Here is a 13,948-nt window from a genome sequence, read left to right as displayed (position 1 = left end):
AATCTGACGATGACCCAAAGTCTTCCATGTCAATGAATATCGAGCACTAGAAATTTACTACTTAATCTCGGATGCTATTATATATATCCCCAAAATTTTCCCTATTTTTTTAAGGGGGATCCCTTCACACTTTCATCCTCACATTATCTCACACATAGGATGCCATTTTTGTGAATAAAAACCAAATAACAATGGATTCAAAGCTAATATTTTTGGGGTTATGTTCCTCGTACAAAGATTTACGTTCCCAACAAAAATGAGTAGATCCCGAAATAATAAGCCTCACTATCAGCTGGTTAAAAATCAGTTGGTTTTCAATGGCTCATTTTCAAAGTTGTATATGGTGGTGTTATACATATTAGAATGCACTCGTTTTGGTATATGTAGAGCTTTGCAAGAGAGAGATATTCCATTAGCTTCAATTTCGATACCACTTGGTTTTTATTCGCAAAAACAAATGTCTAAAATTATGAGATAGTGCTAGAATAAAAGTGTGAATGGATCTCTCTCATTTTTTTTCTTCTTCTTTTTCTTATAATGTAACACCAATCTAAAGTATAAACCCATAGTCTATAAAGATGAATCCATTTGGGAACGATGGTTCCATGCAGAAGCCTATTTATAACCCTAATCAAGGATATGTACAAGGGAGCTGTCACTGGTGTCCGAACGTGTGACGGAGTCTCAGACGATTTCCCCATCAACATTGGGCTACACCATGGATCAACCCTGAGTCCTTATTTATTTGCGCTAGTAATAGATAAAGTAACGAGAGACATACAAGGGGAGATCCCTTGGTGTATGCTCTTCGCAGACGATGTGTCGCTAATTTGAAATTCCAAAAGAGAGGTAGAGAAGAAACTTGAGTGCTGGAGGCACACCCTAGAATCGAAGGGCTTCAGACTCAGTAGGTCCAAGACGGAATATCTGAGGTGCGACTTCGACGACACAAGGCCTGATGTTGGAGATGTCCTTCTTGACGGGCAGGTAGTACCGAGGAAGGAATCCTTCCGTTACCTAGAATTTGAAATCCAAATTGATGGTGATATCGGTGAGGACATTCGACATAGAACCCAAACAAGATGAATAAAATGGAGAATGATGTCAGGATTCCTTTGCGATCGTAAGGTCCCAGCTAAACTGAAAGGAAAGTTCTATAAAACAGCGATATGACCTGCGATGTTGTATGGAGCGGAATGTTGGGCGGCTAAGAACCCACACATAAGAGCATTGCATGTAACTAAGATGCGGATGCTGAGGTGGGCCTGTGGAAATACGAGGCTCGACAAAATCAGAAATGAACTTATCCGCAACAATCTTGGGGTAGCACCAATCGAGGATACACTCACCCAACATCGACTCCGTTGGTTTGGGCATCTCCAACGAAGAACACCCGATGCCCCGGTTCATTTAGGACACATCATGAGCCCGGAAGGAATGATGAACGTAGAGGCCGACCGAAACTGACGTGGGATGAATTGATTAAACTGGACATGAGCCGGAAAAACCTACAGAAAGAGCTGGCGCTGGACAGGAATGCGTGGAGAGCAGCGATCCATGTGACCGAGACATGTACACGAGGTACGTAAATTGTCCGCTTATTTTTAACTGTCTCTTTTATAGGACCATGTAGAATCAAATTGCTGGTCAAATGGAACCTCAGCCGGCGGAACTACAGAAAGAGCTGGCGTCTGATTGAAGTGTGTGGAGAGCAAGCGACCCTGAGAAACGAGGTATGAACACAAGGTACGTAAACTGACCATCCCACTCTCGACTTTTATTTCTCTACCTTGGATTGTACAACACATGAACTTGTAAATCGGCATGGCAGAATTGTGAAGGGAGACTCTCCCTGTAGCTCTACAACTGACAGAATCGTGAAGGGGGAATCCCCCGTAGCCCTGTGCTAGGGACATGGTGTGAGAAGATGCGCTGCTTTGATGGTCGCGAATGCGTGAATCAACTGAAGTAATGACTACTTCACCCTGTGTGCCAAAACTGAACAAGACATTGTTTGTACCAAGGACTGTCCTGCCTATTGGTGGGTTGTGTTTAGACGGGCAAGCTGGTGTAAAAAAATTTGCCACACTTTTACGAGACGACTCTTCACGAGATAGTTTCTGGCCCGACCCGGGACTTGTTCCTCGAAAAAAAGGGCTTTTTGGTTTTGGTTTTGGTTTTGGTTCCGTGGGGAAGCCATGGATAGCCAGTGAGTGTATGACACATCACAAGGGAAGAGCATGTGGAATAAACTTTTGGGTTGCCGTCTTGCCGATAGCATTTTCGATCCAACCCCATGAATCAGCTGATTCCTGCGAAACTTCCGTTGGCAGAGGAACAGAAGACTGAAAAGATCTAAACCAGAACAAAATCAGAAACACATTTGTTCTTCTTATAAACCCTAGATTATCGTAACCTGCCGAATCTGTTCACCGACAATCATTTCTCCTTGTCCTAGAAATGGTAAATTCAAGCTCATCAATTCATTTGCTGAAATAAAGATTACAAACCAACCATTCTTGCATCTTTTAATCGCTTACTATATGTTTCTGCAGATTCGATTCATATTGTTGCAAAACAGACAAGGCAAAACTCGTCTTGCAAAGTACTACGTTCCTCTTGAGGAATCTGAGAAGCACAAGGTTGAATACGAGGTAAATTCCACAAATTCGTTCGATCTAGTCTAGTTTTTCGTTATAATTGTATCTATTAAGGTTTTTGAGTTTGGTTTCACTTTACAGGTTCATCGTCTGGTGGTTAATAGGGATCCCAAGTACACGAATTTTGTCGAGGTTGGTAGTTTTTGAGCGTTTATTACAATTACACGTAGTTTAGCATATTTTTAACAAGTAATGGATTGTGTAGTAGTAGTTATTTGGTTAACTTATTGCATATATGTTGCCTAGAATACGATTGATCTGTCGTGTGAGCCCTGAGTAAAGTAAATTGTTGGGCAAATTCATCTTTTTGGAATTCCTGCCCCATTGTCCTGAACGTGAGCATGTCCTAGGACTTGCAGAATCTTCATTTTGGATATTTGAGATCAAATATGTTAAAGACATGTACTTCTAGCTTCTTCTCAAGTATGTGAATTTATTTTGAACTTTCAAAGCTAGCTGTGTTTGCAAAAGAAACAGTTCTCCAAGACTAATAGGTTCTATCTCTAAGTACCAAATTTGTATTTTAATTGGTAGATAAAATTGTATTGCCAGCCAGCCAGAATGCAAATGTACCTCGAGATTTCACTTTGAGGCCATTTGGAGTACCTTGTTAGTACTTTCCTCTTGTTTTCAGTTGAAATGTAATGTACTGGGTAATATACTAATATGCCACTATTGAGACCTCCTACAGTTCATCCATCTTACATATATTGTCTTTGTACGTTTGCAAACACTTTAATGGCATTAGCTTGGTAACTTATAAGACATTTCATGGTATTATATAAAAGATCACTGAGTTAAACACTACCTCAATTCTTGCAGTTCCGAACAAACAAGGTTATCTACAGACGATATGCAGGACTGTTTTTCTCCATGTGTGTTGATATAACAGATAATGAGTTAGCGTACTTGGAGTGCATCCATTTATTTGTCGAAATATTGGATCATTTCTTCAGTAATGTTTGTGAGCTAGATTTGGTTTTCAATTTCCATAAGGTTTGTACTTCTTCTTTTTTGTCTTTGACTTGGTAAATTATTCTCCTGCTTAGTTATTGTCATCACTTGAAATAATCTATGTTTTCTCTATGATAGGTATATCTAATTCTCGATGAATTTATTCTGGCTGGAGAGCTCCAGGAAACAAGTAAAAAGGTCTGTATGCATAGTATATCTTCCATTCAACTCATTTTCTGTAAAAAAGGTCTGCTAATGTATCTGTTTGAAATCCTTTTCCTCTCTATATCAGTAACTAAATGTTAGGTTAATTTTCACACCTCGTCGTAAAAGAAAATATATATCTTCCCGATGACGAACTCTAATTTTAATACCATTGCTGTCTACTAGGGCCTTCTCAGAGATACTTTTTGAACAACATATGTCTGTTGCTCACAGTCTTTCCTGTCCTGATAGAACATTAACTGAAGCAGTAGAAGTTATGCCTAAAATGCTATCTTAATTAAACTTGCAGGCTATCATTGAGAGAATGGGGGAGTTGGAAAAGCAAGAGTGAGAAGCCTATGTACAAGATGAGCTTGCTGTTCTGTTGTTGTGCATCACAGTTCAGTCCTCTCTGCAATTTGTTTATTCCATTGTATAAGTGATTAAGTGATAGGAACGTCAAACAGGACTTCTTTATTCTTGTGTCCCAGGCAGTATTATTAATCAAGTACAGATGTCTGTTTCGTCCGCCTTGATGTATACACTTGTTGGTGAAATGTCATTATTATCTCTGCTCAATGGTTTCTTCCGAACTAAATTCCATTTGCATTTGATGAAGATGCTTGAATTGGATTTTGTTGGTTTCACCATCAGACTCAATTGGCTAAATTGAAAATTGAAAATTGAAAATTGAAAATTGAAAATTGAAAATATGACCAGTGACCTCACTTTTCTAATTGAGAATTTGACCTCACTATTCTACTTGTTTCTCTCGAGTAATCTCTCGAGTAAATCAAAGAAATTGGTTTCCTACGAATGGCTGTTATTCTGTGTACACGGAGTGTAAGAATATCTTTTGGCACTAAAGGTTTTTGCTTGTTAGCCGAGAACATCTTTCTCATATACATTCTGATTCTCCAACGTTTCTGTTTTGTCTTAATCAAATTTCCTATGTAGTTTATAAATCACCTTTTTGATACATTTTTCAATTGCGCTTCTCCTGGATTTGCTTAGTTCAGTCACATATCTAAAACACAATTTTTCTCTCCTGGCAGTTAATCTTCCTTCAGTTGCTCTAGCAATACTACTGTTGGCAGTTGTGTGCAATCAGGCAGGTGATTAGTTAGACTTGATAATTTTTGGTTCTTTTGAAAGAGGTATCGGTTTCTAATTGCTGACACTGATTTTCATTCGCAGATTGCTACGACTCTTTATATCCGCATGGGAATATTACTGTTACTTTCGATATACATAAATGGACATCAGATGGCTATAAGACAACTAGAAAAATTACTTGGGTGTAAGACAACTAGAAAAATTACTTGAGTGTAACGTCAGGTTGTTGACCTCCCAAAAGCCTAGTTGGTGGTAATATTGTTTTTCCAGGAAGTACTGAGAACATCTATGTGGAAGTATTTTTTTTTTTTTGATAGGAAATAAAGATTCATTGCAAAGATTAAATCATAACAGATTGTTTATCTCTCTCCAAATCATTTTGCAAAAAAACAGGGGGAGATGACCATTCTAAATTAACCAACTCCTTTCTAACATGCTTAGCTAGTGTATCTGCACAAGCATTTGCATCTCTCTTAACAGACTCACATTTCCACTCTTTTATTAATTCTAATCTAGAAAGACAATCTTGGATTACATTAGATGAAGTCCACTTAACACTCTTTGTGGAACCATTGATTGCATCAGAAACATTTTTATTGTCAGTCTCCAGGTGAAGCTTTTGTATCCCTTTAGCAATTCCCCATTCCACAGCTTCAAGCACAGCTATTGCTTCTGCCTGCTCTTCATCTGCGGCTCTTGTTGTTTTCCCTTTTGCTGCTCCAAAGGTACCTGTATCATTTCTTAATATTAGACCAATTCCAACAATATCTGATGTAGATTTACTATCATAGGATGCATCAATGTTTATTTTCTCATATTGTGACTCTGGTAGACACCATTGAGCTCTTATTCTATTTCCAGTGTTCTTAGTTCTGTTGGATTTAGATAGAAAAATACTCCCACTCATTGATTTCCTTCTTGGCAAGCGTAAGCATGTCACTCGGATTAACCTGCAGATTTTCAAACACAACAGTACATCTGTATTTCCATATAGCCCACATTCCTAAGCAGATAAATCTAATTTTACTCTGGGTCAAATCAGAAGAGAACTGAGCATCATTAAAAGTATTAATAAACCATTGATTAAAATCAGAATTTATAGCAGGAAGCTCAAATTTATTAGGGGATCCCGGATCTAGCCTGGAACAAGTTACTATCAAGGGCATACCATATTCTATGAGTAATCTGACATTCATACAATAAATGTTAGATAGTTTCCTCATGCAAGCCACATAAAGGACAAGATTTGTCTTTACCTGAGCTGAACTTCAAAATATTGTCTCTAACAGCTAGACAGTTTTGCAAGCATTTCCAAATAAACATAAGAATCTTTGGGGGTAAGTTCATAGGCTCATAGCCCAAAGTTTTTTCCAAGGGAAGCATTGATTCAAAATAGAAGGTATACTATTTCCTTCTTGATCTCTAAGCCAGTTATAAGCACTCTTAACGGAAAAATTACCGTCTCTAGTTCTTTTCCATCTAATTCTGTCCTCACCGTGCATTGGAAGTCTAATTCTAAGAATCTTATTCACAATATCAGTAGGGAATAGGGAGTTTAACATTTGAACATCCCACCATTTAGATGGAATGGTGGGAGTTTCACAATATCAGTAGGGAATAGTCTAATTCTAAGAATCTATGTGGCAGTATGAACCCTCACAATACGACATTTATTTTAAACACCTTAGATCATCTTTTACACGTATCAATTCACCCGAACATAAACTTATAATTCTAGTCACTACCAAAAACAGTTGAACATACCATAAGAATCACATTTTTAACCATGGTGTGACGTCAAAACAACAAAATGATTATCTCATATTACCAGAAACTACATATAACATGCCATGATCTTAAACACCTAACAACAAAACTAAGCACAAAAGCTTCCACAATACTGTTCGAAGACTTGAAAACTAAAAGAGATAACACCCTGAACCCAGATCCACCCTGCAGACATTCATAGTAATGGAATAAGGAATAAGGTAAGTATGGCATTAGAAATATTAAAAAGATTTGAAGAGATTAACTAAATTTGATAATAAACCACCAAACCACAAATATTTGAGAGGAATCCAACTCATTACATCCAGAAATTAAGAAGTCAATGCAATACACATACTAAAACTTAGGTCTAATAATAATAATGCTACTACTATATTTCTTTCCGAATCCAAATCTCCAACAGAGTAAAAACTCCCAAGGACTAGACTTTTCCCTCCCCTGTACTTTCCACCTCTCAAATCACAACTACAAAACTTTAGCATTTGTGTCTACTTTGAGTGTTTAGCCTTTGAGTGTGCCTGGAGAGCAGAGTCAGTACCAAATGTCCTGCATAGACAAAACAATATAACCAAATCAGTATGAGAACACAAGCAGAAACAAATGACCAAATTAGCAGACAGCCAATATATGGACATTAGAAAGATTTAAGTAAAAATTTAAATTCAAAGCCAGTAGCTTACTTGCTACAAGAATTGCATGAAACTGACCCAGTATATTCTGGAGATTTGTTTGACTTGTTGTTGCCTCCACTTGCAGGGGTCTTTCCTCCCTTGGGGTAAGGGGTGGTGGCACCACGATCACCTTCACCCGTCACGTCTACCACCTCCAGTGGCACCTCGACCACCTCCAGTTGCACCTCGACCACCTTCACCACTGTCACGTCGACCACCTTCACCACTGTCGCGTCGACCACCTCCAGATCTATAGTTTCTCCTTTCACCCTCAGCTGGTTTCTTGGCCTCCTCCTCGGCTTTCTTGGTCTCGGCTTCCTTCTCCTCATTAGTTTTGGACTCCTCCCAGTCATTAATTGCTTCAGATGCTGCTGCATCACTCTGCTCCATCTCATCAGAAATAATTTCCTTCGTTTCCGCAACAAGGTCCTCATGTTTTCTGATCCATCAAACTCTCCTCATGTAAGTTTCTACGCATGCATTCATAGTTTTAAAAAAAAATAAAAAAAAATCCAAAACGAGTATAAAGTATAAATTACGTTACTAATCGTTTTGAGTCCTACTACTAGAATCTAGCATCTAGAAAAGAGGATAAAGTATAAACTGAGTAAGCATATAAATTCACTATCAGTACTCAGACTCTTTTAAACAACCCAAAACTCTTACAGATTTCTACATTCCTTCATTTCAAAAACTAGTAAACTGTATCAGATCACAAACAAGCTGTGCTGCAACGATACGCCTAAAAAAAATATTCTGCCGTATCGATATGTATTTACTTGGATACGCGTACTAATACTCCGGATACTTCAAGATACAACTCAGAAAACTTCGACTAAATATTAGATATCAACAGCTGTCAAGATAAATGATAAATCTCAATACCTTAATATTAGAAAATTTAGATATTTTACTAGATTCTATGAGAAGTTTTATCTATAGTGGCAAAATATTAGCTCCAAATCTGTTTACTGATCTTGCTCTAGACTTTCTTCCTTCTTATCCAGACCTTTTCTCTCTCCAGTGAGGTCAATCATGCAAACACATATATAATATATTTATGTTAGACTACTGATCAATATTGAGTATGCCGTATCGCTGTATTTTAGTTTTTCAAGTTGGTGTATCATAGTAGCGTATTGGTATCTTGTATCCGATACCGATACCGTATCGTTGCAACACAGCAAACAAGACAATCTTACAGATTTAAAACAACAGTTTCATATGTATAAGAAAAATAATTATGAATTCGAGAATGGACTCACTCTTCAAGCTGGTCATGGGCTGTTGCCGAGTTGCCGTGCTTCCTCGAACCTGCCCACCTATCGCTGATTCTTCTATGACGATTTCCACCATCAAAAGGGGTACCTTGATGAACAGCACCACCTTTCTTGCCATCAGCACCTGAAACAAGTTGACAGTTCCAGAAATTAGGACAAAATAGAAAATGGCAGCAACGTAACAACCCAACAAAGTAAGCAAAAAGATAAAAGATATTTACCTGACTTCTGAGGAGTCTCTACTTTAGCCTTTTTGTCACCAGATCCACCCTGCAGACATTCATAGTAATGGAATAAGGCAATGTAGGCATTCATTGTTTCTGAATTAATTTTTAACAAAATGCTTAAAATGAGAGCATTCGGTACCTTTGCTTCATTTAGTTCTTGTTCATATTCCAGAAGTATCTGTAACATTGAATAATCCGCTTCTTCTCTCCTGCAACATATATTTCACATTTAAGTATTAACAGTCACTCACTATACAATTATTCCATTGTTTATTCCAAATCACGACTACACATTTATTTTCATATTGAAAGGGCATATTCTAAGTTTCTGCTGCCATACTCTGTTAACTACAAAGCATTAAAAGATATGTGAACTGTATACATGAAAGAAAAAGGAACGCACCTTCATTTATTATAAGAATCTCGAAACTTCCTCATCCTCGTCCTCATCCTTACCCTCCTCCTCCTCCAACATGTCCTCATCCTCCTCAGGCATGTCATACTCGTCCTCATTCATGACTTTGTTGACACTCTCATCGGAATCTGAGGAGTAACCATGAGGAGTACCTAAACTATCGGTTAGGTAATTCGGGTCATCTGGATCACGGCTAGGTGGAGGGAGTTGATACTCATCGTCATCATCAGAAGAAGTCAAAACCATATAGTCCGTGTACCTGATGTCGATGATTATTCTAGCCATAACATCACGATCAACCTTATATTCACAAACGGCCTTACCACAACCGAAGTAGGTGGTTACCCCTCTACCTTCATCTGATTGAAATTTCTCTACAGCAGATAAAAAGCTGGAAATGCAAAGATCACAATTTCCTCCTTCCATGGTGCCATCATCACGCCTCACCAATCGGAACACTCTTCCAGCCAGTGGTATCGGCATAAAATCACGTTCATAAACGAGACTTCGAAGTTCTCATGTTGAGTAGACACCCGTACAGCTTGCGGGTTGTAATGCTTCTCAAAATTCGTTCTTCTCAGCCAGTCGGCAAATAAGGATGTATCATCGGAGTGGATACATGAAGAAGGGAGAAGCTCAGGCTCACATTGTTGGTTAGGACTCTGCATAGCACTTTGTAAAGGTACAATCTTCATTTCACCATCCTAGAAGATATAGGAATATCTTAGTATATATACAAAGAGATTTATCCGTGGTACATACTCAAAACAACCAATATGGAAGTTAAAAGAAACAAAATCGAGTAGTACCTGTTTAGTGAGGAAGAGTTGGTAAGTGTGACCTGGCAACTCAACCAACAAAAAGGTTCTGAAATCAGAAGTAAGCCTGAAGTCTCTCGGTAGAACAGAGAGCTCCATAACAGGGCCATTGAACTGAAAATCTGGGGAAAAAATACGTGGAAAAATATCTATCCTTGAACTGCGAGCCACAAATACTAAGAGATTATTAGAGATCATAATCCTTATTGGAAAATTCCCAACTTCAAGACTCTGCACTCTTTCAAGAACAAATTCATGATCCTGAAATACGGTACCCCTCCAAAGTATAACGGAGTCCATTTCTGAAACCAAAGAAACCAAAAACGAAGTTTCAGTTCCTAATACAACAAGATCTTAATAATACTTATTTATTCCTGACAAAAATCATGTGAAGAACATATTATAATACTGTATCTCTAACCGAATGACCCAATTATTCAAAACAAAATCAAATAAAATACTCACTAAATCTACTAAGCATGGCTTCATGAAAAACAATAAAAGTTAAAGATCGTGATCTTGAACATACGATAAATTATAAACAGATAAAAATCATGCAAAACAATTATGTGAACAACACAACGAACGATATGAGCAATTAATTAAAGAAACAAATCGAACAAAATAGAAGTAGAGGAGAAAAAAAGAAACCCTAACCTTAACAACGGCAGCTTTCTTCGCCAAAGGGGAGAAAACATATGAATTTAACCCTTTCACTTCGCAAAAAGGAGAAAACATATTAATTAGGGTTTACATATTCACCGTTAGATTTTGTCTAGGATCCATTTTATTTCGGTTTCCATGTTCGCCGTTAGATTTTGTCAGGATCCATTTATTTAGGGTCTGTTTGGCTGCTTGAATATGAAAAACGTTGTCCGGGTTCGCGTATTCTTTGGTTTATTCAAGATTATCGTGGCAATGGTTATTGTAAATGGTGTTTGTTTTCCACATTGAGTTAATGTAGTATGTTGTTTGTTTGTCAACAGATTTGTATACAAGCTAAATTAATTAATTAAAAAAGAAATAAAAAACTAAACCATATAAATTTATGGTTTTGAGCATAAGGAAAATTTAAGTAAAAAGAGTAGTTATAAAAATAATTGTCTAACTTAGGAAAGGATTAAGGTATTACAGGTTTTACATGGAATTCTAGAACCCCACCTTTTTAGCCTCCTAAAATTTAGGTAGGATACACTATTCTTATCTTGAAATAGAATAAATACCCACACAAACACAAAATACGATTATTTAAGAGATAACCCAACTTAGATTAGGATATCAAAGATGCCAAACACGACCTTATAGATGTTTGGATAGCATATGAGTATAGCACATGAGAATTTTGGACTTCTAACCAGAAGTCAGTTTGGTTTTATTATAATTCAAAGCGACTTCTAAAAGAACACGTAACTGGGGATATTTTTATTAATCGAGGAATATAGGAAAAAGATAAAAACGGGATTTAAATAGTAGATCAAGGTCATTCCCATCCAAATAATTTATATAATTTCTAATCTACCCCTTACTAATTATGTTTATTGGTTAAATATAATTAGATAAGTTAATATATTAGTTTGATAATCATTAGAATAAATCATTATCATTGAATTTGTTGATGCTAACACCGTCAAATCAAGATACTTATGATCATGAAGGTTTAGGTGAAGAACCAACCCAGGAAAGTAAACAAGTTGAACATATAAGTGCTCTAATTATTCATATATAGGCATTAATGTATTGAAATTTGATTTTTTTTTTATTGAATTCGTCATTGTTGCGCCTGAAAAACTCAATGATGGCATGGTAAAAGTATGAATACCATGTTGGCAGTGACCAAATCGGCATAGTATTCATACTTTCACCATGCCAATACACAGTATCCCCCAATTTTGAAATTGTAAGTACACTTCCGGCACGGAAAGTTCATTATCAAGCATGCCGATAGTAGTGTGCCGGCATAGTCGATTCCCAAGTGTACCGTGCCGGTTTGAGGACAAAAACATACAAAAAATCTATCTGAAATAGCACTAGTACCGGCATGGTATGCATCCCTAAAAACCATGTCGGCACAAAAAAAAAAACAGTAAGGTATTCATCATGAACACAAGACGGGAGTGGATTAGTTTATGATTCTAACCCAAACGAAGTTTTAAAAAAACAACAACACTTTAAATATGATTGGGTATCATGTACCTTCTCAATGAAGCCATTTCTTCTTCTTCTTCTTCTTTTTCTTGCTCAACAACAATTCAATTTAACCTATCTTTAAGAACTTGTTATGGTTTGACTTTGATTTTCAGTTTTAAATTTTAATTTAGATGGAAGGGTATTTTAGTATTTCCGCCCAAAAAACACTCCTTAGCGGACACTACTAGATGGGGTTAGTAATTCATATCCCCTAATTAAAAAAAGTATCCCCAATTGTGTTCTTCTAAAAGTTGAAAAATTAACTTTTTGTGAAGTAAAATAGTTTTGCTTCTGACTTCTGCTTCTGATACTCAAACGCGCTATTAATAAAAAAAAAGTGGAAAATATCGTTTGGTCCTTTTTTAGGTGGTCCCAATTCTGTTTAGTCCTTTCAGAATTCACCTTTTCCATTGGTCCATAATTATTTAAAAATATTAAATGGACCAAAGTACCCTTCTGTGTTAATTCCTACTTATTTTTTGTAGTAGTTCATTCTGTCTGATGAACTCCGGAGTTCATTCCTTCAAGTGAACACCTAATAAAAAGAACCTAAAAAATTTTGTTTACTTGTTTTTTGTAGCAGTTCATTCTTTATCATAAACCCCGGAGTTCATTTTTTCAAATGAACACCTAATAAAACCTAAAAAAATCAGTTTGCTTATTTTTTGTAGCAGTTCATTATGTATGATGAACTCCGGAGTTCATTCTGTAAAATGAAACCAAATTAAATCACATGTGAAAACAGAGTTAATTATGTACAATGAACACAACAAAAAACTATTGAGTTTAATCAGGTTTTTATCTAACGGTGAATATTGAAAGCTTTGTTACCAAAGTAACTTAGATTGCAAACCCTGATTTGAAAATTATATAAGGGAGAACTCTAGCAACTAGGAAACCTAATCCCCACACCTCATGTGTGCTACTAGTTGCGACTAGAGTCGATTCTCCTTTAACCTTAGGTTTTTCTCAAAACCCTGTAGGTTAACGACTTAAAGACTTCATTGGGATTGTGAAGCCATACCCAACTATTTTCTCTGTAGTTGCGTGTTCTGATCTTCTTGTATCTATCGTGTTGAGTACTATATTCTCTAAGATTTACTCGAGGTTTTTAATCTCCGATAGGCAAGATAAAAAGAAGTCACAAACAACTTCGTCTCATCGTCTGTGATTCCACAATATCTTGTTTCGCTACCATACAATTAATATTATTGTGAGGTGATTGATATTACTAAGCTGTTCTTCGGAATATAAGTCTGGTGTATCAATTGGTTCTTGTTCACCTTAATTTATCAAAAGACGGAACAAAAATCGTAGGTATATCTGTGGGAGACAGATTTATCTAATTCAGACTTTTTTGTGTGATACAGATTAGTTCATAAAGTCTTTTTCTATGGGTTGAAGCAACTCTTGGTTGTGGGTGAGATCAACTAAGGGGAATCAAGTGCGCAGAATCCGGCATGGTTCAAGAGGAGTAAGGGAACACGACTGTACCTTGATCAGTGTGATATTGGTTAGGGCTCAACTACATTCCTGTCCGAAGTTATCTTGTAGTAGGCTAGTGTCTGTAGAGGATTAATACAGTGTGGTGTTCAATCTGGACTAGGTCCCGGGGTTTTTCTGCGTTT

The 13,948-nt window shown here is 36.9% G+C and overlaps 2 protein-coding genes across 4 annotated transcripts; one reads left to right on the top strand and one right to left on the bottom strand.

Annotated features, from left to right (window-relative positions):
- The first annotated feature begins 2,243 nt into the window (after positions 1-2,243).
- Positions 2,244-4,451, top strand: LOC113330202 (AP-2 complex subunit sigma-like). The gene is made up of 6 exons (XM_026577055.1): positions 2,244-2,463; positions 2,556-2,654; positions 2,742-2,792; positions 3,483-3,656; positions 3,753-3,812; positions 4,129-4,451. Exons 1-6 carry the CDS (start codon positions 2,461-2,463, stop codon positions 4,168-4,170), a joined length of 429 nt encoding a protein of 142 aa, XP_026432840.1. The 5' UTR covers positions 2,244-2,460; the 3' UTR covers positions 4,171-4,451.
- A 2,511-nt stretch (positions 4,452-6,962) lies between these two features.
- Positions 6,963-10,848, bottom strand: LOC113330180 (glycine-rich RNA-binding protein 1-like). Of its 3 annotated transcripts, none has more exons than XM_026577042.1 (8): positions 10,791-10,848; positions 10,125-10,435; positions 9,304-10,019; positions 9,040-9,109; positions 8,895-8,943; positions 8,659-8,797; positions 7,430-7,832; positions 6,963-7,268 (listed from the first exon to the last, which is right to left on the bottom strand). In XM_026577042.1, the coding sequence occupies exons 4-7, from the start codon at positions 9,085-9,087 to the stop codon at positions 7,526-7,528; spliced, it is 543 nt and encodes a 180-aa protein (XP_026432827.1). In that variant the 5' UTR covers positions 9,088-9,109; positions 9,304-10,019; positions 10,125-10,435; positions 10,791-10,848; the 3' UTR covers positions 6,963-7,268; positions 7,430-7,525. The 3 variants fall into 3 exon arrangements, with proteins under 3 accessions (XP_026432827.1, XP_026432820.1, XP_026432814.1); XM_026577035.1 differs by having other exon boundaries at positions 7,403-7,832; positions 10,791-10,839; XM_026577029.1 differs by lacking the exons at positions 6,963-7,268; positions 7,430-7,832; positions 8,659-8,797; ... (1 more) ...; positions 9,040-9,109; positions 10,791-10,848 and having other exon boundaries at positions 9,311-10,019; positions 10,125-10,436.
- Between the last annotated feature and the right edge of the window lie 3,100 nt (positions 10,849-13,948).

Source organism: Papaver somniferum, chromosome 1 (assembly GCF_003573695.1).
Source record: "Papaver somniferum cultivar HN1 chromosome 1, ASM357369v1, whole genome shotgun sequence".
Taxonomy (NCBI): domain Eukaryota; kingdom Viridiplantae; phylum Streptophyta; class Magnoliopsida; order Ranunculales; family Papaveraceae; genus Papaver; species Papaver somniferum.
Note: the sequence above shows the minus strand (reverse complement) of the source record. Positions and strands in the feature narration are given on the sequence as shown.